Raw genomic sequence first — 21,561 nt, 5'->3', positions numbered from 1 at the left:
CGGGCAAGAGAAAGAGATGCTACAGGCACTGGGAGTGTGGAGGCTTGTTACACAGAATTACTGCAGCAGAGACCCGACGCTGTGCCTGGCTTACATCCGAGTGCAGGCACGTGTGCCTGTGAGCTGCAGGTACAGATACTTCTAGAGCCAGGCCCACGGTGGAGAGCTGGAGATAAAGCAGCCATGGCCTCTGCCTTCCAGGCTCTCTTCCCGCTTCACAGGGGAGAGAGGCATGTTCGCAATGCTCTGTGCTCACATTGTCAGTAGACCGTCTAAGCGTGGAGCCGAGACAAGGCGGGAGGGCAGGGAGACCTGGCTTCCATGCAGTGAAGCCTGTGTGGGAGGCACCCGTTTCTCGAGGCTGGGGGCTGGGAGGGCTCAGCACACACAGCGGGAGAGAGGGGGGCTGCAGGGGCGGGCTTCTGTGAGCAAAGCTACTACGTGGGAAGCACTGCCTTCTCAGGGGGCAGACCTTGAGTCCATGTGGCTGGGGGGCAGGCTGCCAGAGAAGCCAGTGGGAAACAATGGCACTGCCATCAACCAAAGCAGGCCTTGAATGGCAGGGCGAGGAGCCTGTGACTCGAAGGGCAGCCACTGCAGACCCGGAAGATGGGACTGACCGGGTCAGGTTTGCATCATAGAAAGATGCGAAGTTGGGCTGCAGACCCCTGAGGAGGAGAGAGACCAGCGAGGGGACCTCCAGGCTGAGAACGTGCAGCTGGAGAGGAGAGTGAGGGGTGGAGAGCAGCCTGGCGGGTGGGCGGCGGCAGGCAGAGGCACCCTGGCCAGGCCGCAGAGGCTCTAGACCCAAGGCCCCAGCCAACCCTGCGCGGAGCAGCCCATGCATCTGCTTCTCTCCTTCCTCCTCCCAGGGAGCTTTGACTTTGCAAAGGGCTGAAGGTCCAACAGGGTGAGGGCTCACAGTGGCTTCCTGGGCTGCTGGACGGATGGGGACACGGACAGCCTCTCTCACAGCAGAGCCCAGACGCCAGTGGAGGGTTGGGGGTGGGCGCTGGGAGGCGGAGACTGTGGACAAGAAGCTGGTGCCTCCTCCGAGCACCGCCTTGCCCAGGCAAAAGGCCCCAAAGGGGGACACACCCTTCCCCTCCGTCTGCCCCTCCCCCAGCCTGGTCCCCAGCGGGTCTCTGGGGTTCAGTGCCGCTCCGCAAGCCTTACTTCCAGACCCCTCTCTTCACTCCTGGGGCCCTGTCCACACGCACATCAGGAGTGCCGGTTCCAGGGCACTGGTGCTGGGACGGAGGTCACCTAACGGCAATGACACAGCAACGCGAGTCATCACCTGGTGCCCACGTGCCTGTCAACGCTCTACGTCCATCACCCCCACATCCTGGCAACCTGAAAGGACAGGATTGTCACCTTCATCTCGTGAGTGGAAGAACGCCCAGTCCAGAGAGTAACTCAGCCAGGACCACTGCTGGGACACAGAGTAGCCCCAGGTGAGGGACCAGGGATTGGAGTCTGCTCCCCTGTGCCGCCTGCCCCAGGCCTGGCTGCTCTTTGTCACAGTCACAGGGAGAATCCAGGGCTACTGTAGGGCTGGGGGCTGCCAGGGAAGGAGGCAGGTGGGGTGGGGGCTGAGAACGACCCAGCCGCTCCCGGGCCAGCTGCCCTGGGCCTCCCCGAGGAAGCAGGCCTGCTCAGAGCCGAGCACCTCAGCCTCCGCTCAGTGCCTGGCCGGACGCCTGCTCCTGGTGAAAGAGAGACTGCAGAGGCAGAGCCGGGCGGTGTCCCGGGGAACATCGGTCTGCGCACATCACTCCCAGCCGGGTCCCGGGGCCCAGCTGCAGAGTCAGGGTGAGGGCCCTTATCCCGGTTCTGCTGGTGAAATTGTTCCTGTTTCTACCCAACTCCAGGACCCTGCCACTCTCCCCCGAGCCCAGGGAGGCATGTTCTCCTGTGTATCGTTATTTCCCCATTTTACAGATTAGGAGACAAGCTCATGCCCCTTAGAAGGTGAAATAGAAGCAAAATCAAAGCCCCCTCCTCCCAATCAATCAAAGACTCCGCGGAGGTGGCAGACAGGCAATGTCATGATTATCTCCAGGCTCTTCCTCCCGAGCTGTGAACCAACGCCAACAAGACCTCCCGCTGCTGGTGCCCAGTCTGAGGTCCAGGCCAGGAGGCAGGCCTGCCATTCCTTTATTAACCCTACAAATATCCATCGGGGCCACTATGTGCCAAGCACTGTGCCACCTGTCGGGGTTATGAGTGGCTCAAAGAAACAAAAATCCCAGCCCTTACGGAGCTTACGTTCTAGCAAGGGGGAAAAATAAACAAACAATATACACAATCAATAAGTGAATTACATAATGGGTCGGAGGTGATAGAGCTATGGAAAAGCTGCCTCATCAGGAAAGGCGGGTCAGGAACCGAGGGTGCGGGGAGCCGTGTTAAAGGCAGCTTTCACTCGGAGGGAGATATGGGAACAAAGATTTGACTAATGGGCAGGATCCGCCATATGGATGCTGGGAAGGGCGTTCCTGGCAGAGGGAACAGACAGTACAGAGGCTCTAAGACAGAGAGGAGTCCAGTGGGACTACATGTGTGAGAGAGCAGGAGGAGAGCAGGTCCGAGTTACAGGGGCCAGACCATATCGAGCTGAGGCCATCGCAAAACTAAAACTCCTGCTGGCAGCTGGCGGGAGGGATGGGGCTCCGGAGCTGAGGCTGGGTGTCTGAAGGGAGGTTGGGAGACCAGAAAACTAGAGAAAAGCAGATGCTGTCTCCAGTGTGTGTTGGGACCTCTATTTAGTCCCCCCACCTGATGCCCCGTCGGGTGCTCCCAGCCCCTGCTGATTACAACACCCGCAGAAAGCCTCCCTCGGGACATTGCCTGCTGCACAAAACCAGGGAAACGCCATCTGGAACTCAGCACGAGAGGTCGTGCTGCCCTGCACGCCCTATCAGGCTGCTCACCGCTGCCACCTTCACAAAACCCCATGCCACTGAGTCAGCACAAAGGGCTGAAGTCAAAGTCCAGGCTGTTCCCGTGTGCCAGGCTGCCCTGGAGCAGCACCTGGCTCCTGGCCGGGGCCCATGGGACGCTCTGTTCCCTTACAGTTGAAGATCCTGCTCTAGTTCACCTCCCTGGCATCAGCGAACTTCGTCAATATCAGCACCAGCCTGGAGGTTGCCAGGAGGAGGGAGCGTTTACGAGATGCTGCACATGAAGTGCTTGGCCCCGTGCCTGGCAGCGAGGGAACGCTGTCAATCACAGCTGGCCCGGGGCGGGAAGAGAAGCAGCTGCTTCCTTTACTAATGTCAGGGATTAAAGGAAAAGCGGGAAACGTGAATGAGTTCACAGAAATCAAGGAGAACAGCCCACCCACTCTGCTTGGCCCACTTGCGCTACTTACTATGCTGGTTGCATGGAGGTCTGTTTCTTCGGCTGGGTTATTCCTTTAGGACCAGTCCCCTGGGGTAGGGTTCGTGGGCCGAGAGGTCAGGGCCCTTTTATGGATCTTAATAATTGTTGCCATGTTGCTTTCCAGAAAAGACTGCCCCATGGATTTGTACTCAATGCTAGTTACTAAGTCCATACATTTTTTTCTTTTACAATCTATTTTACTTTTTTCTTTACCAATTCTGTGAGTACAGCATAATTTGTTCACATCCTTTTCAATGCCTTTTTCTTTCTAGCATTAGCTTTTTAACCTGCTTGTGAGTGGTCTATGCATGGCCATTGCCCATTTATCATGGGGTTTTTAATCAGCAAATACTAACTGATCAGTGACGACTGTGCCGGGTGCCTGGTTTGCATGAACTTTGTTAAGTGCTGTAGCAATGTGCTTCTTTGTCATCACATCTAACTCAGAATGCTTTCTCCTTCTGACTGCCTATTAAAGATTTTCATTTTTATTGTTATACTAGAGGCTCGGTGCACAAAAATTCGTGCACTTGGGGGGGGGTCCCTCAGCCTCTCGCACTCCAGGACCCCTCAGGGGATGTCCAACTGTCAGCTTAGGCCTGTGCCCCAGGGGATTGGGCCTAAGCTGGCAGTCAGACATCACTCTGGCAGCCCTGGAGCTTTTGGGGGATGTCTGACTAACAGCTTAGGCCCGCTCCCCATTAGTGTGACATCCTTAGCGCTGCTGCGGAGGCGGGAGAGGTTCCCACCACCTCCGCTGCGCTGGCCAGCCATGAGCCGGCTTCTGGCTGAGTGGTGCTCCCCCTGTGGAAGCTCACTGACTGCCAGGGGGCCACTCCTGCATTGAGCGTCTGCCCCCTGGTGGTCAGTGTGCGTCATAGCGACCTGTCATTCCTGGTCGGTCCACTGTTAGGGTCAATTTGCATATTACCCTTTTATTATATAGGATGTTGAGTTTTAAAAGTGGATATCATCAGATTTGTGTCATGTTTTTCCTATGTAATTTTTTCTGTCTATGGTTTTAAAGCTTAGAAAGTTACCACCCCAAGATCTAATCAATACTCAAGTCTATTTAATTCTCTTATTTTACTTATTTTGATGTCAAGTCTTTAATCTAATGTCTCAGGTAGAACGAATACTCTACTAAACACTTATGTAAAGTGTAATATGCAAAACAAAAACGCCCCCAAACGAAAACACTCCTTAAGTAGGCATGGGAGAGCCCACCTGAACGAAGTGAAGTGAACTTCTTCACCAGAGAGCTCCTCAGAGGCCTGAACATGCTAATAAACCTGTGGATCTCTAAGGTGAGGGAGGACTGGCACGACCAGTATAAAACATTTTTCAAACTTGGTGCCTGTGGAACCCTTTATTCACAAAGCATCTCTTGGAGCTAGTATTCCATTGCCACCTTTTGGAAAACATTGCTTTAACCCAACGTCAAATAATAATAATAATAAAAAAAATCAAAGGCAAACTCTCTGCTCAACAAGAGTGAGGCCCTTTGTCTGTTTCATGCCCTGCTATGTTCCCAGCACGCTGAAGATGCTCGGTGTCAGTGGAGTAAACATGCGCGTGCAGGTATAAATGAACCAAACAAATCAAGTCCAGTACACAATCCCGAGGCACACACATTCCAAGGTGCAGGGAGAGGCAGGGGCTTTGTGTGGCTCACTGCCACGGTGCTAAGGACCTAGCCTATGCCTAGACAAACACTCGAACAGATACATGACTAAAGGAATGAGTTACTTCCCAACCCAGCTCCTGACTTCAGTCCCTAACATCTTTCTTTCGGGAGAAGGGCAGAGGATCTCACCTGGGTAAGAGGATCTCACCTCGGTCACGACCCCAGGCCGCTCTGAAGGCAGCTTCAGGCATCTGCCGCTGGGCTAGAGGCCCAGGGCCCCAGAAATGCCCCTTGGGAGGTACGCGGGCCGTGGATTCACAGATGAGTTTCACGCCAGTGTCAGAAGCTCAGCTCCCTGCAGCCTGGCAACGGCAGGCCTCCCACCCTGAGGAGGCTGGGGACCAGGCGTCTGAAGGCAGGTGGGACTCGAAGCCCTTCCTTTAAGGACAGCCTAGAGTCGGACCAGCACCTGTCGTGGTGCTGTCCTCAGAGTGGCCCTGTGAGCAGAGCTTGCAGCCTGAGTCACTGAGTCATTGAGCCTCGGGGGCAGGACAGGTGTCTTAGGATCACAGGTGGCCCTTCGCCTAGATGAGCACACCTGCCATGCTCACCGCCATCCTTAAACCAGCGTCTGCTCCTTCCTTCTGACCTTTCACCCATCGCTGAGCTGACTCAGCGTCAAACTGCCGAGAGCAGCCTCTGTTCTATAGGAACCTACGTTGGCACACGGGTCCTGAGTAAAGCGCTCTGTCGGGTCTGAGGCTCGGATGTGTGGGGAAGTGGGTGCCCGCAGCTGCTAAGCCAGTCTGCTCCCAACAGCTGAGGTGACACGGACCCTCACCAGCTACGTCCGGCATCTAGAGCAGAAAAGTGCCATGAGTTTTCAAGAAGGAGATCCCAAAGCCGGGCCCAGGAGCATGGGTGACTTTTTCCAAATATTACCCCCGGGTAATATTTACGTTCAGAGTGCCCAGCGCAGCCCCAGAGAGTCCCACGTCACCACACGAGCAAGTCCCACCAGCAGTTTAGGGAAGACCGGCCCCCTAAATTAATGCCTGTGTTCCAGGTTTGAGCAGCTTCCATGGCAAAGAAGAGAGGAAACAAGGAGCTTTATAAAGAACCATATTTATTTTCATTTACAGCATCATATACCATAAATAAAGCTAAACATTGTTCGCTGTGTGCAAAATACAGGGTTCGGTGTGGCACTGGAGATGACCTCGGAGGGTCACAGACATGCGCTGGGGGGAGGGGGCAGGCCAGCTGACGAGGGGCTGGGAGGGGAGGGGAGGGCGGTCTTTGGTTGACATTCTATAAAGGGAGGGAGACTCTGCAAGAGAAGATAAGAGAGAGCAATGACTTCGCACTGGCTGGGAGCTGCACGGGTGCAGTGAGGAATGCAGCATGCAGGGCAGGGCAGGGCAGCCAGGCCCGGGGTCGGCGTGTCTGGGCCGCGTGCAGGACAGACGCCGCATGCAGCCTGAGCCCTGAGGCCTGGCCTACGGTTCCTGGCACTTTGTGCTGCTGCTCCAGGTAACGAGTCAGCAGAGAGAGCAGCTTTGAGCAGGCCTGGGGGGCACTGAACCTGGCCGCTGCAGGCCTGGGCTGGACTGAGTCCTTTCTCAAGGCCATCCCTGGCCGGGGACATGATGGCTCTCGGGGCAGCTTCTGCCTCCTCTGCGGCTTTGTGAGCCACGGGAGGGAAGGAGAGCCACGGCAAAACTTAACATCTGCGGGGTAGGCTACGGCCGGGAAGGGGCGTGCTGGGAAAACTGCCATGTGTGGTCCCAGTGCAGAGCCTGGACGGAGGTGGTGAGGAAGCTGGGAGTACTGCTCTCATCCCTCCAAAAAGAGTCGCCTCTGGTTTTGATCAGTGGCATCCATGATCTTCATATTAGAACCAGTTTATGTACAAGCTTTTTCAGAGGCTCCTAGACAGAGGTGTTCTTTTCACGGGTGACAGAGCCCCCCTACGGCACTGTCTCCCAGTCAGAGCTAACCCTCCCAGGAAGGTAAGCGGCCTGGCTTTGTCAGTGCAACTGGCAAAGCATGCGCGCAAGCCACAGAGGGACGGCGGCAGGCGGGCATGCACCCGGCGGGGCCGGGCGGCCGGCTCCCAGGTCAGTGGAATGGGAAACAGCTTTGGCGCTGAACACCACCCCACGCTGTTCGCCCGCCATGCCACCCGAGGCGTCGTTAGTACGCAAGACACTTGAGTGAGCACTGCCAGGACCGCGGAGGGAGGACGGGTGCGGAAAGCGGCGTAGGGGTTAGTCAGTCCCACTCTCGGAAAATCCGCAAGGAAACCAGTCACCTCAGAGCAGAAGTGGGTCAGCCAAGAAGTGGGTGCAGCACTGGAAGGCTGAAAGGAACTGACGGCCACAGTGCAAGGTGGGAAAGAGAGAGACAGAAACGAGAATTTAGTTTTGGGGGGAAGAGGAAAACGACCGACAACAAGAGGAGACGTGGGAATTGAAAACAAGGCCATCATTTAAAACGGGGACACGTCCCCACACGCGTCACGGCTGGCTCCGGACAGGGGAACCTTCCTGGTGGTGAGCCGCCCCTTCGCGGCCGCCGTGGGCACGTGTGGTCTGCATCTGCATCCCCGGTCCCAGTTTTACTCCAGTGTCTCATAGTCGCTCTTGAACCCATTGTGGAGGTTTAGAGCTCCCCCCCCACCTGCCCCCTGCCCAGGATCCACTGTGTGTTTGGTGCTGCCCACCAGGAAGGTTCAAAGTCGCAGAGCATACAAACATCTCAGGCTTCTGACAGGCACACCCTGTCTCACCAGAGGAATTCAAACCCGTCCCTTTAGGGCCATTCGTGACCTTCTCAGAGATGCTCACTGTGGCTCCTGGAGCCCGCACAGAGCTCCTCAGCCTGCCCTGCACTGACGGGGACAGTGACACAGCTGAGCCTGTGTTCACACCGGGACCTGGACAGCCTACTTTCTGGAATCAAACATACAATGACTCGAGGGCTCCTCCCACCATGCTGAACATTATAATCCCAGCACAATTTGGGGAAAACACAATGCAAGTCATCGGACTGAGAACAGGCCCAACAAGGACTGAGGTGTCGGTCCCCACGGGTGTGGCCACAACCATCCCCTGTTTAACCCAAGGACTTCAGGGAAGTGTTTGTAGAAATGCCTTCCCCCTCCTCACCCTGCAGAAACGTGCCATCTCCAAGTGCTCAGGAGCTCCGGCTCCAAACCCTCACCAGGCCCCATCCCCACGTGGCCTAGAGGAGATCTCTAGGGTGACAAGTGTGTGGAGGTGTGTCCGGCTCAGCAACTCTAGCTACACTGAGCAGGGCCGAGGCCTTTTTCTGTCAGCCTCTCCATTGTTCCACCAGACCCAGCAGCTGTGCATGTCCAGGCAGAGTGGGGTGGGGGCAGCTTAGGCCTCCTCCGGATGCCCAGAGGGAAGAATGCAGGTAGGCCAGTGCTTGGTTTTGCCCCTAATAGGACATATTTCTTTGCATCAGTCAATAAACAGCTTCCACTCCCAGCCTTCCCTGCCAATCAAGACACAGGGAGCTTCCCTCTGGAGGTCTTACGCGTTCCTTTCCTAGGACAGTGTGAAGAATAAATGGTTTCGGATTGCTTTGACCAAATATGCACATGGCCAGGTTGCCAGCTCGGGTGGTTAAGCTGCCAGCATGTCTGCTCACTGGGTAGGCCACGCTGCCCAGAAATATTGCCCTGAGGTGCTAACAGATGCCCTCAGTCCCAAAGGACGTGACAGGAGAGGGCAGATTCCCCCTCAGCCTGACCATGAAGGACCCTGAGAGGCCTTGGCTCAGACGGCAGCCTGGGCTGGGGACCTGATAGGGAGCCCCGGGGGTCGGGGGTAGGGGGGCTCCCGGTCCAGGCCGCCTGGGGCTCTGTGGGGTCAGGTGTCAATGGGCTTCGCTGCAGTGCTCGGCAGTGGGAGGGGAAAAGGCTTGTTTGTAGCAATCTGTGCTAAACCCCACGGTTCTCTATCACTTGGCTGTAGTTTGGGATGGGAGGCGGGGGAAACTTTAAGCTACCATTTTACATCAAAACAAGGGAGCAACACAGTCTCAGAGGGAGGACATATAACAGCCAGCTACACACTGCCATGCGCTTTGTACGCTTAATTCTACTCTGTTCTCCTACTCTTTTCTTCTAAAATGAGTATGCTTCCACGTTGCAAAAAATTGCCCTCCCCCTTCCCCCCCTTGACATAAATCGAGGCACTGGTCAGGAGATGGCACACTCACTTTTGTTGACAGAAAAGCCCAAATCGTTCACGTGGCAGGCAGTGACTCTGACTACAACTGACGGTGTGGAAGGGGTTTGTCATACCAGTTATAAACTTCAAACCCGTGTTTCGAAATCTCAACACACATTGTAAAAAAAAAAAAAAAAAAAAAAGCTTGTTCTTGGATTATTAAAAGGTAAATATTGAAATGTAAACCTAGAAATACAGCTCGCTTTGGTATAAAAGAAATGCAGATCTATAAAAAACATCCTTCATGTCACGCTGGCCCCAGCACCCTGACAAGGCCGGCGCAGGCGGCCAGCTCTTTGGCTTTTGCAAACACGTGGCCATCTACCCTGGAAACGGGGAGGCCCTTGGGGCAGCGCCCGTCAGGAGAGCTTGCCGGGGAAGTGCCCGAGCACCCAGTCGCGGATGCTCTCCAGGGACTCCTCGGACTCCCGGTACATGGAAGCCAGGACCTCGGAGAACACCCACAGGAGAGGCAGCCCGAGGCTCAGGAGCTCATAGGTGAAGCAGTAGTTGTAAGCATTGTCCCTGAAATGCTGGCCGAGGGCGCGCAGGAGTCCCCGAATCCAGTTAAGCAGGCTCCAGGGCAGCCTGAGAGGCCAGCTTAGCGCCTTCCTAAAGGAGGAAGTGGTGATACCTGGGGGGCTGCCTGTTGGGGGGCCCAGGGCAGTGGCTGCGCAAGAGCTTTCCGTGGGAGGTTCTTGCCGAGGGGCTTCGTGCTCCGGCCACATTCCCTCCTCCTGAGAAAGATCAAAGAGAGGCAGTGAGTTCATGATGCTCACAGGACCCCTCTGGCAAAGCAGACCAAGAGACCAATAAAAATAGAACTTGAGCTTCGACCTATGAACCAGGAGGTCACGGTTGGATTCCGGCCAAGGGCACATGCCTGGGTAGCGGCCTCGATCTTTGGTGTGGGACGTGCAGGAGGCAGCCGATCAATGATTCTCTCTTATCATTGATGTTTCTATCTCTCTCCCTCTCCCTTCCTCTCTGAAATCAATAAAAATATATTTTTAAAAATTTGAGCTTACTATAGCAACCAAGTCTAACCGATTCCGGTGCTCTCTTCTCTACGAGACAAGTGGTTATATAGACGTAGACGGTGTAATATATCTATATCTATATCTTTAGTAGAACTTGGCAGAACCAGCCTCAAATCTCATCGCCCATGCACTTCCCAGGGGGGCTGAACATGCGCACATCTTTCCTGGGGGACAATTGATCACGGGGCTCACGATCCTTTACAACACACATTTCTCCAATCACATTTCTAATGATCTGCCCTACGTGAATAATTTGAAATATGGATAAGTATGCACGTACAAAGATGCTCACTATAAAAATATTTATAAGGTAAAGATATTAAACAACATGAACATTCAACAATATGGGAGTCATTAAATAAATTATTGACCATGTTTTATAGGCACCCAATTTTATGCTCTTAAAGGAGTTGTAATGTCATGGGAAACTGTTCTTGATACAGTGTTAGCGAGAAAAGAAAGATAAAACTGTAGCGGTAGGATTCTGACCAGTTACCATCCATGCACAGAGGAAGAAGTCTGGAAGGAAATGCTTGTCACAAAATCACGGTTTTCTCAGGATAGAGTGGCAGTGGGCGCTTTAACCTTCCTTCTTTATGTATCTAATTTATTTGTCTGTGTTTTCTACATTGAGCCTAGATTAACATGTAATCAGAAAACAGCTGTCAGTGGTGGCTCTGGGCATGGAGGGATTTGCTAAGAGCTGCCAGAGGGGGCACTAGAACAAGCTCATCACCTTGCTGACATCCCAGGGCTGAGGGAAAGGACTTGGAAACCTAGCAAAGGTTGGCCCCCTACTAGGCATCCCTACAAACTGTGCCCTGTGGTCCTGTGGGGGGGTGGGTGGAGAAGACAGGGCCCGCGACCATGGGGAGACAATGGGTAAGTTTTGCACGGCTGAGCAGATAGCCCCATCCCTGGCACACGGGAAAGCTCTCTGGGCTTCTCCCGAGAGGCCAGCACAGCCGCGCACCTGGGAGTTGGCACAGGGGGGTGGGGAGGGGGGAGGAGGACAGGGGGATATACCTCAGAGGTCTTCTGAACAGACTGAGGCAAAGGGACCTTCACAGCAGGGCGCAGAGCCCTCTTCCGCATCTACGAGTCTCAGTCCTTCTAGGGCCAGAGATGTTGGCCTAACGTGGAGGAACCCTTGAAACCCCCTCCTATCCAGAGCCCTTCCCTGTTTCAAGGCAAAACGTACCTCTCTTTGCTGCTTCAAATCTGCCCGTCTCTTCCGCTGCTGACTATTGGCTTTACAGTGAATGAAATGAGGCTTGCAGAAAAACTTGCCTGTAGAAAGAAACGCATACACACAGGTTTTTGTGTGCTTTCCCCCCTGTAAGCCAGAGCCACAGTGGGCCTGAGCCAAGTGCACGCCACTGTCCAGATCAGACAACGCCAGCCATGGGAACAGACCCAGGGCAGCTCCCTCTCGGGAAGGGGTTTCTGTGTCCTGTCTTAAAGTGGCACTGATTCGAGGCCCAGGAAGAGGGATGAGGCTGAACCCCTCAGCTGATCCCCAAACCAAACGAAGGCCAAGTCTCTTCCCAGGACTGGTGGTGAGGCAGCAAAATGGACAGCAACACTCCTTCTAGCTCCTCCTCCTTTCTGGGACCCCAGGGTGGGAAAGGCTGGGAACAGATGGCAGCGGAGATGAGGAGGAAAAGCCCAGGTGAGACACACAGTGGGCCCCCGGCCGCTGCCCAGGACCTGGGGCGTTTTCCAGAAAAGCCTTCTTTGCTCACTGTTACATCAGTGACAACAGTGACGGGAAGAATGATAACGACAGGGAAAACTTTGGTAGGACTCACAGTATAGCAGGCACTATTCTCAATGCTCCCCGAGGATTAACTCACCAACCCTTACAACAACCTCATGTGCTAGGTACTATTATTATCCTGATTTTACAGACGAGGAAACTGAGGGACCAGGAGGTCAGGGAACGGGCCCAAGGTTACAGGGCTAGTACGTGCCACAGTCTAGATTTGAACCTGGCGCTTGAGTTTGAGGGTCTAAAGTCACAGCACGGTGCTACGCTGCCTCTCATCCTACCTGACAGTGCAAATACCCCAGGCTGAAAATTAGAAAATGACTCCTCGTCCAAATGAGTGCAATTCCTTCCTCCGTGACCTCTGACCAGCTCCTCATCAGAACGGATGTTACTATTGTGATTATTTTCCTAATGCATACTTTACAAATACTACTCCCACCCATGTGCCGTCACCTCTTGAACCCTTATTACATGAGCGGTGTGCTGCTGAGCACCTGTCTCCCCCACACAGGGGAGATGGAAGGTGGTGAGACCGAACGAGAAAATGTACACAGAGCTGGCGGCACTCGGCAGGTGCCCTCAGGGCCAGTGCCCACCAGGTGTGGGCGCTGCCTCTCCCCCAGGAGCCCCTGCCCCCTGCCCCCTGCCGGTGGCCTCTCTGTCCAGAGGACCCCCAGGCTCCCTGAACAGCTTTCCCGATGACACTGAGCTCCCGGGGAGTTGCTGGGTGTCCCAGAGCCTCCAGAGGGACAGGAGCCCACGGTGCCGTCCCTGGGGGAAGGCGGTTGGTTACCTTCGTCGCCGTCGAAGGCGTAGGCGGCCAGGCGCAGGGTGGTGGCGCAGACGCTGCAGCGGAAACACTCTCTGTGGAAGAAGTGGCCCTCGGCGCTCAGCCGCTCCATCACGTACACGCGCTTCTTGCAGAAGTAACAGGTGTCGCTGCCGCCCAGGTTCAGGGGAAAGGCCTTTCGTGTCGTTTCCTGGGGGGCACAGGGCATCAGAGAGAAGAGCAGGGTGTTAGGAGCTGTGGAATGCGAGGCCCCGGCTGTTAGAAACTCCAGCATGATCATGGGGATGTCATGGCTCCTGTCTGCTGCTCACGTCACTGCAGACGCTGCAGCAAAGAGAATGGGAAGAAATGCTCCCCAAACAGCCCCCAAAACTGCAGGGGCTGCTGTTCATTGTATACCAGGCTGGCTGGCCACAGGCAGGCCCGGGGAGGCGGGGGGGCCTGTCCCCGAGCCTGGCTGCCCGGGTTTCGGGAGGGGGTGATGTCTCCTGGTCTAGGTGTGGGCATCTTCCACAGATATGCCTGGCCAGTGACACCCTCTCCAGGAGCCTACCCCAGGGTTAAGCGTTGTCGGGTGTAGAGTGCGGTCACTGAAGGAATGTTTTCTACATCTTTTGTCCCCTGCAGGGACTTAAGTCAGGGAAAGTTGTGGCATCAAAACTGTTCAAAAAAAAAAAACTGTTCAAGAGAACTGCAGAAAAGGGAGAGGCTGTGCCCCACAGCCACCAGGCTCCAGTAGGACTCCTAAATGCAAGGGGGTGGGGGAGGGGAGCGCAGGGGTGCCCCTGGGCGATTCTAGGGAATGTGCCGAAAGGAAGCAAAAGGGACTGTCAACTCAAATCTCTGGTGATGGCCATGAGTGGCCATCCTTTGGAGAAAGGGAGAATTAAAAGGGATGTGTTTCCACCACTGAATTCTCAACCTAACGCAAAAGGGCTACTTGGACACTAAACATTGACAGAAAGGGATGTCCGACCATGTGGAGGCCTCACCGGGCCTTTTGCTGAGCTCCCCGGCAGCAGGGAAGGTGCTCGGCCTTGGGAAACAACCCCCAAGGTCGCCGGGTGGTTTGTCTTCAAGGATATGCAGCCTCCCTCTACCTCTGCTCTGATCCGCCATTCCCGACCCCTCTGTCCACGAGAAGGGGCACCCTGGAGAGGGCCATGCCCTCCTCTCTGGGTCCTGGGTGCCCTCCCCTGGAGAGTCTGCAGGGGAAGCTGGGGGGTGGGGGTGCGTTCTTACCAGGTCTGGAGAGGTGGCCTGGGCCTTAGGTCTGTGATCATTCATGTACAGATTGACCAGGACTTCGGCTGCAGCCCCTATTCCGCTGGACACTTTCCCTACCGTCAGCTACCCGCGAGCAGAGGTAGAGGAGACAGAGATAAGGCAAGGCCGGTTAGCACCGAGAAGGAAACCAGGAACAGGCTGGATGTGGGAAAGGGCGCCACACCCACATGCAAACAGCACCCGGTGTCCTGCGACAGGCAGACCGGGCCGGAGCGGGCCGCAGGCACTCTGCAGATGGAGCGAAGGATAGGAACGGAACCCTGTGACCCCCGGGGAGCCTGGCGACTCGTAGAACTACACCCATTGGGGGTGCAGGTCCTTCAGGAGTTACTACTCAGTGCAGAGATGGGGTGAACAAGTCCAGAGAGAGGAGGGATCTATCCAAGGCCACTTAGCAAACAAACGGAAGATCCAGGACGCTGCTCCTGTCGCCTGACTCCCACCCCCACCCAGGTTCCTCCCCACGCCTGTCTCCTCAGCGGCTGGGATGACTCGGGCTGCTTGGCCTGCTTTCCACCCAAAGGCATGTTTGCACCTGTGTCACCGGAGCCTCCAAAAGCCTGTGAGGCACAGAAGCTGAGCAAGGGAGACCAAGAGCTCAGGAACTGAGACCTCACAGACAGACAGACAGACAGCTGAACCGCAGCTACCCTCCTACAGAAACCCTCCCCCTTGGAGGGTTGTCCGCTGTTGCTCAGTGAGCACGGAGCCCCCACAGACCTGGAGGAAGGGTAGGGCCCCGAATCACCACTGCTGAGCTCAGTTTTCAAGTTGAATAAAATGGGGAGAATCGTGCCTGCCTCATGGGTCTGTGGTAAGAACTGAGAGACATGGGGCAACGTGCCTGGTGTTTAGCAGGGGCTGGGCCAATATGAACCTGACTCCTCCCTCCCGTCTTCCTCTGACTCCGGAGGCAGGCGGCAGCCAGCCCTGCAGCTCCATGTCCCCAGGGAGCGATGGCTGTGCCTGACCAGAGCCCCTCCAGGCCAGGACCACAGTTCACCCTGACAGTCAAAGCAGGGGCTGGCCTGGGAGTGGAGCCGGCTCCTGGGGCAGGTGGAGGGCTCTGGATGAGGAGCTTCACTGTGGGCTCCAGGCAGCATGCCCAGAGGCCCCAGGGCCAGGGCCAGGCAAGACCAGCCCAGAGTAGGGGAGGCAGCCGCTCCATGTGGGCCCCGGGGATCACTGCCTGATGGGTGGTGAGTGCCTGGGCTCCTGTGGGCATGATGGCCCATGGCTGCCTCCGAGTGCCTGGACCACCCCAGTGTGTGGAGGAGCCAGGAAGGGTGGGAGCTGGCAGCACAAGCAGACAGGGCACACTCATCCACACACCCAGCACACACAGCTGGTCCCCTCTCCCCACCGGCTCAGAAAGGCCGCCCAGGAACGCTGCAGTCTCCTCTGCAGGGCGGTGAACGTGCTCAGTCTGAGATTCCTGACCCCGTGACCCTGCAGGGAGGGGGCTCAGACCCTCCCCATCCTCCGAATCCAGCTTCTGGCAGATGTGGCCAGAGAGAGCTGCGATTTAGGCTGAAGGAACTTCGGGCACAGGCCGATGGCCATTGGGGGAGCACATAGCAGGGACCTGTGTGTGGGTGATGGACGTCCTCAATCTATATCCAGACTGCTCTGGGCAACAGCAAAGCACAGGGCGGCAGGCTCCCCACCTCCTGGCAGCGATGCCCATGCTCAGAACCTGAGACCTACTCCTCGGTTTCCAGCCAAAGCACAGGCGTTGCAAGGGAATGAGCGGGAGGGGCAGCCGAACCGGCTGGAGGAGTGACACTCACCCTCCTTCTCACCAAGGGAACCCCAACCTAACAGCAACGTTGGACCCATTGCCCCAGGCCATGTTTGTGGTTGTGGGGGATTGTGGAGAACGTGGCTGCGGGCGACTGGTCCCTCGACTTTACAAAGCCTGCCCCTCTCAGGAGCAGCAGCTGCCAGGCTGGTCTGTCCCCTCCCCGCTGGCCCGGCCTGGGAGAGATTAGTTAGGATTCTGCTTCCAAGCGCACGCTCTGCAATTGTCACTAATGCCAAGACCCTTGGCTCCTGCTTTCAAGGAACGCTCAGGTGCACTGGCTGAGGACAACATGCTACTGTTTGCCTGATGCTCCATCCCCTGCCAGGCCCCCAACACGGGCCCCTCAGCTGGGGGCTGCAGAATATGAAGAACTTTCTGGTTTTGTATCAGAATAAAGAGGTAAAGCCAGATTTACCTCCTGTCCATCCACACTGCCCTGGCGTGGCCATGTCCACTGGCCCAGCGTGGGGACTGGCTCCGTGTGCTTCTCCAGAACGGCACCACGGTGATGCCGGGATACCCACGTGCAGTCATTGCCTCCCCTGAGTTAGCAGAGACCGAGACTGTACTTTCCGGGACTTTAGCTACAAGTCCCTAATGAGGCCTTATTAACCACTTAGCTAATAAGCACTTTGCATCGCTGAGCTTCCGTGTAATCCTGACTTAGGGAGCAATTAAGGAAGCACGCAGAGGGCTGTGCGGTTGCTGGGGGTGTTGCCCAAACACATCTGTGCAGCCGTGAGCCTGCTCAGTGGTTCTACCAGCACAGGGCACCGTCCAGTCACCTGGCCAGGGGCTGTCAGGGTGAAGGCCGACCTGATCAGAGAGGCCCCTTCCTCCCAGTTGCATCCACTTCCCACTCGGTGACAGCGGCTGTGCCTCGTGTGGCACTCGGCTCCCAAGAGCACTTGGCATCTGCCAAGTTAGTGAGTCCAAAGCACCACCATCGGTGCAGCTTCACATGCCTGCGCTCTGGGACGTTTCTCCTCCTTAGACGGTCGCACAGGGCTCTGCACGAGTGAGAACAAAGGGGCTCACCAAGGATGAGCGGCTGGCTTTTCTCAGCCCAGATTCTAACGGTGATGTAATTACTGCCGCAAGCACCATCGCCCGAGGCTGCAGACGATGGCTAGATCTCCACAGCAGACATTCCTAAAGCAGTCCCATCACTCCCAGCTCGGAATAGGGTGGTCGCTGCTGGCTGTTGGAGCCTTTCTCACCTGCTCCCAGCCAGCCTACCTCCCCTCTGGTTTGCATTCCCTAACGTCATGGCCCCGTCTTATTCACCTCTACACCCCTGGCACAGAGCGGAAGCGCTGAACGAAGGAGGAAGCAGGCTCCTGGGCCCTTTTGTCTCCAAACAATGGTAATGTCCCCCTTGGACCTGGAACTCAGCCACGAATACCAGGTGTCCAGGCTGTGCTCCTCCGTAGAGCTGGGCCACCTGTGGCCACCGGGCCTGCGGTGAGCCTCAGAGAGCCCACACGGGTCAGGCTGCGTGAGAGGGATGCTCCCAGGGCCTTGGAGCAGGGGGCTTACGAGAGGGGAGGTTTCCACAGGCAGGGCCTGAGGACCTCTCCTGGGCTTGCTGGGCAAGGACGTTCCTCACTGAGGAGCCCCTGCCTGGGAAGCAGCAGGGAACAGGCTGGTGGACCGGAGTCCTCAGCCACATGCCAGGGGAAGGGCCGGGGAAGGGAGGGCAAGGTGAGACCCCCTTGCCTGAAGGGGTCAGGATATCAGCTCAGAGCTGAGACACAGGCAGGCCTTTGGGGCTATGACAGTGCCCCCGCCCCCCTACTCCTCTAGTGGGAGCCCATATCTGCGCCTTTGACTCTGGTGCCCGGCACCATGCTCTTCATCACATGCATTTAACCCTCATGGCCTGAGAGGTGGGTCTTACAGTCATGGGCAGCTGGGGTTCAGGGAGTCCCTAACTCCATGCGGCCACACTGCTCCCAAGTGGCTAGGATGGAAACGGAAACCTGAAGGTGACTTCTTTGCCTTCAGAAAGAGAGGACTCAGCATGCATTTTAGGTAAGTGAGTTTTCTTCTAGAATTCTCCTCCACTTGGGAAAGAGCACATTTACTGCTTCAGGCATTTTTACCACAGGCAAGGTCACTGCATTATTCCAGTGACCCTGAGGAGTAGCCGCTGTCATCTCCGCTCTACAGGTTAGGGAACTAAGGCGCTGAGCGGTCTGCTGACCTGTCCCAGGCCACGCAGGAATCGACACTCTGACTCCAAGCCCATATCCTTCTGCCTACAGCATCCTGCCTCCCTGCCACCAGCACGCTACACAGTAAAACCGCCTGGCTGAGTTACACGTAGGACACGTCCAACAAGCTGCCTAGTGTGTCCCTGGGACAGAGAGAAGGACAGTGAGGTTGGAGGCAGCCTTGAGATCTATCCTGTGTCAGATGAGACCAAGGCAGATTGCCGCCCACGACTGCCCAGCTTCCCTCAAACATGCAAAGCTCTAGAGTAAACCCTGCAAATCCAGTTTTAAAGCAAACACCCAGGAGGGGAGAGAAAGCTCCCTTTGCAATGCACACTGCTCTCCGACCCAGGAGGACTAACCACAGTCTCCAGCCCCGAGAGGCAGGCTGTCCCTCTTGCTCAGCTGAGCAAACACTCAGCCGCTACCTTGTTCGTAACAATAGCTCAGCAGAGGGCACATGGCTAGCAGCTGGGGCAGAAGCCAGATGGGCAGTGGCCGCCCTTCTGAAATGAAGAAGTTAACTAATGGATGAGGGGGACTGACACGATGCAGGTGGGCTGGTTTGATGGGATGGATGAGTCTGGTGGTGCTGAGGACATAAGACTGGATGTGATTCCATAGTCTAAGGTCTAGAACAGTGGTTCTCAACCTGTGGGTCACGACCTCTTTGGCGGTCGAACGACCCTTTCACAGGGGTCACCTAAGACCATCCTGCATATCAGATATTTACATTACGATTCATAACAGTAGCAACATTACAGTTATGAAGTAGCAACGAAAATAATTTTATGGTTGGGTCACAACATGAGGAACTGTATTTAAAGGGCCAGAAGGTTGAGAACCACTGGTCTAGAAAGACAAGATTCTGGGGTAAGAATCTGGGCCTTAAATGAGAAGCCCTCAAGATTCTCTGAAACTGTTCAGGCCAAAACTAAACAAATAAAAAATCCCAGCAGTATCACTCTGAAATTTAAGGCAGAACATCAGTCTGAGAGGGTGGGTTTGTGTAGTCTGAAGGCAGTCGGTGGCCCAGGTTTCTGTCCCCGTGAGTAACATGTGCTCCTCATGGCAAGTCCGGCTAAGTCTGCTCCCAGGAGGAGGTGATATTCCCGGATCCACAGAGTTGCAGTGTGGGGCCTTGGGTAGGAGCAGGGACCGGCGGCCGGCCAGGAGTGGCCAAGGACTAGCATCCGTTCCCACTTGCACTTCCCTTACCCCAGCTCCCCCAAATGGAGGCAGACTTGGGTCACTGGGCCACGAGAGAAGCCTGAAATCTGTTGGAAGAAGCCGCAGGCCCCAGGCTCTCAGGAGGGAGGCTCCCTGAGCCCCACCAACTGACTGACGTTGTTTGTCCCCGAATTGTCACCTACTGTAAGGGGCAGGCATCTCTTCTACGAGGAGACCTCACTCTGCCGGATTCTGCATGTGCACAGCCCATTGCCGAGTCATTGGTGGGGCGTGGTAAGAGAGGGAGGGAAGTTGAGGGGGGGAAGTTGGCCGTACAGCTGGCAACATTCTCTCCTAAGCGCCTACAATGGCTTTACGGTGAGAGCTGGAGGGCTCTGTGGGTGTCAGGTGCAACCTGGGTGCTTTTTGCAAATGGAGAAACTAAAGCACAGAGAGGGCAAGTGACTTGCCCGGGGTCCCAGGGTGGCCCTTTCTGAGAGCTCCCCAATCATTCCCAGCCACACTTCTGTGAAAGGCACATAAGATGAATGCTATTAAAATAGCCCAGTTACACCATCGTTTGATGGCCAAGAAAAAAGAAAAAAGAAGGGGAAACAAGGAACAAAGGAACAAAGAATGAAAGCTCTAGAGGTGGTAGCAGGGGCCTGAGGGTTGGCCATCCCAAAGTCCACCCCATTTGCAGCCCTCCCTCCATTCACACTGGGCCTGCGTGGTGCAGAGGAGAGAACCCCGGGCTGAGGCCAGGACCCCAGGCACTCGTCTCCTCCCCATTTTCTGATCTGTGGCTTCTGCTCAGTTCCCACTTTCTCAGGAAGAACCTCCTGTTACCCCATTGAAATTGCTACCCTCCCCTTACACGCCAAGTCCCTGCTATCTGCTAATTTTCCATAGAAACTATCATCTTATCTTCTGACATATGGCATAACTTACTTCTGTATCATATTATTGTTGGTTACTCCCCCTACTAGGCGGCAAGTCCCATCAGGGCAGGGACATAACTCCTGCCCACTGATGCGCATCCAAAGAGCCTGAGATGCTGACACCAAGCTGTCACTCAACAAATATTTGTCTAATGAGTGAACGCTTCCTCACTGACTCGCTGAGTGCCATCCGTGTGACGCTGTTTGAAGAGCCATTGGGGAAGCGGCAGCCGGGGCCTCCTGTGATGCTGTGAGGATGCTGAGACAGGAGACAATCCTGCTGACAAGAAGCGTCTGTCGCACCCGGACGCCCCACATGCACCCAGGCAGCTGCCTTTTGCCGCCACCTAGAGAACTAATACCTACGGGAAACCACGTCAGGGGAAGCTGGGAAGTGTGGTGGCTCTGCCCTCAGCCCTGACAGGGCAGTGAGCAAGCCAGGCCATCCTGAGGTCAAAAGAAAAGCAGGGGCAACAGAGGGCCTTGACCAAGACCAGCCAGAGAGGGGCTGGGCCAGAGACAAGCAAGGCGTGGGTCCACCGCCCAGCCTCGAGCATGAGCCACTGCCTGTCTACGCACGAGTGCCCTCACCTTTATCATCCTGTCAAGGGTGACGGTGACCTTTTTCCACAGCAGGAAGCACTCCCCAGGGAAGGGCAAAAAGGCTTCTCTGAAGCCTTTTGGTGAGGTTGATGACAAAAATGCCAGTCTCCACCCATACAGCTCACCATCACGTGAGCCAGGAATCATGCTCTTGCTGATGAGAGAATGGAGGTCCAGACAGGTGAGGAGACTTAAGGTCAAACAGCTGATCAAAGGCTGACCTGGGACAAATGTGGGCATCTCAGCCTTGGCTATTTTCTTCTTCTTCTTTTTTTAAAAATATATTTGTATTGATTTCAGGGAGGAAAGGAGAGGGGGAGAGAGACAGAAACATCAATGATAAGAGAGAATCATTGATCGGCTGCCTCTTGCACACCCCACACTGGGGATCAAGCCCGCAACCCCGGCATGGACCCTGACTGGGAATTGAACTGTGATCTCTGGTTCATAGGTTGACACTCAACCACTGAGCCACACTGGCCGGGCAGCCTTGGCTATGTTCAGTGGACTTGAAGACAGAAAGTGTGTTTCTCCATTCCAGGGATGTGTCACACCACGATGGGGACTTTGGCGGGGCAGGGGGGTGGGGGGGTGTCTGATAAGATTCCTTTCTTGGAGACAGTATCTGCACCCTTCTTCCCACAGTGGTGGGGTGAAAGGGGG

At 55.6% G+C, this 21,561-nt stretch overlaps 1 protein-coding gene across 7 annotated transcripts in view; it reads right to left on the bottom strand.

Moving 5' to 3' along the window:
* Positions 1-21,561, bottom strand: part of MICAL2 (microtubule associated monooxygenase, calponin and LIM domain containing 2) — a 182,265-nt gene that overhangs the window by 60,242 nt on the left and 100,462 nt on the right. For 2 of the 7 annotated variants that reach the window (XM_014545887.1, XM_014545889.1), the window contains 4 exons: positions 14,120-14,227; positions 12,881-13,067; positions 11,518-11,606; positions 9,911-10,013 (listed from right to left, as the gene is read on the bottom strand). In XM_014545887.1, the coding sequence (XP_014401373.1) occupies positions 9,911-10,013; positions 11,518-11,606; positions 12,881-13,067; positions 14,120-14,227 (487 nt within the window). Of the gene's footprint in view, positions 1-6,121; positions 10,014-11,517; positions 11,607-12,880; positions 13,068-14,119; positions 14,228-21,561 lie in introns of those variants that run through there. The other 5 variants (XM_014545892.1, XR_001363607.1, XM_014545891.1 and 2 more) reach the window with 5 other exon arrangements.

Source organism: Myotis brandtii, unplaced genomic scaffold (genome assembly GCF_000412655.1).
Source record: "Myotis brandtii unplaced genomic scaffold, ASM41265v1 scaffold422, whole genome shotgun sequence".
Taxonomy (NCBI): Eukaryota; Metazoa; Chordata; class Mammalia; order Chiroptera; family Vespertilionidae; genus Myotis; species Myotis brandtii.
This window is presented reverse-complemented; position numbering and strand designations above follow the sequence as displayed.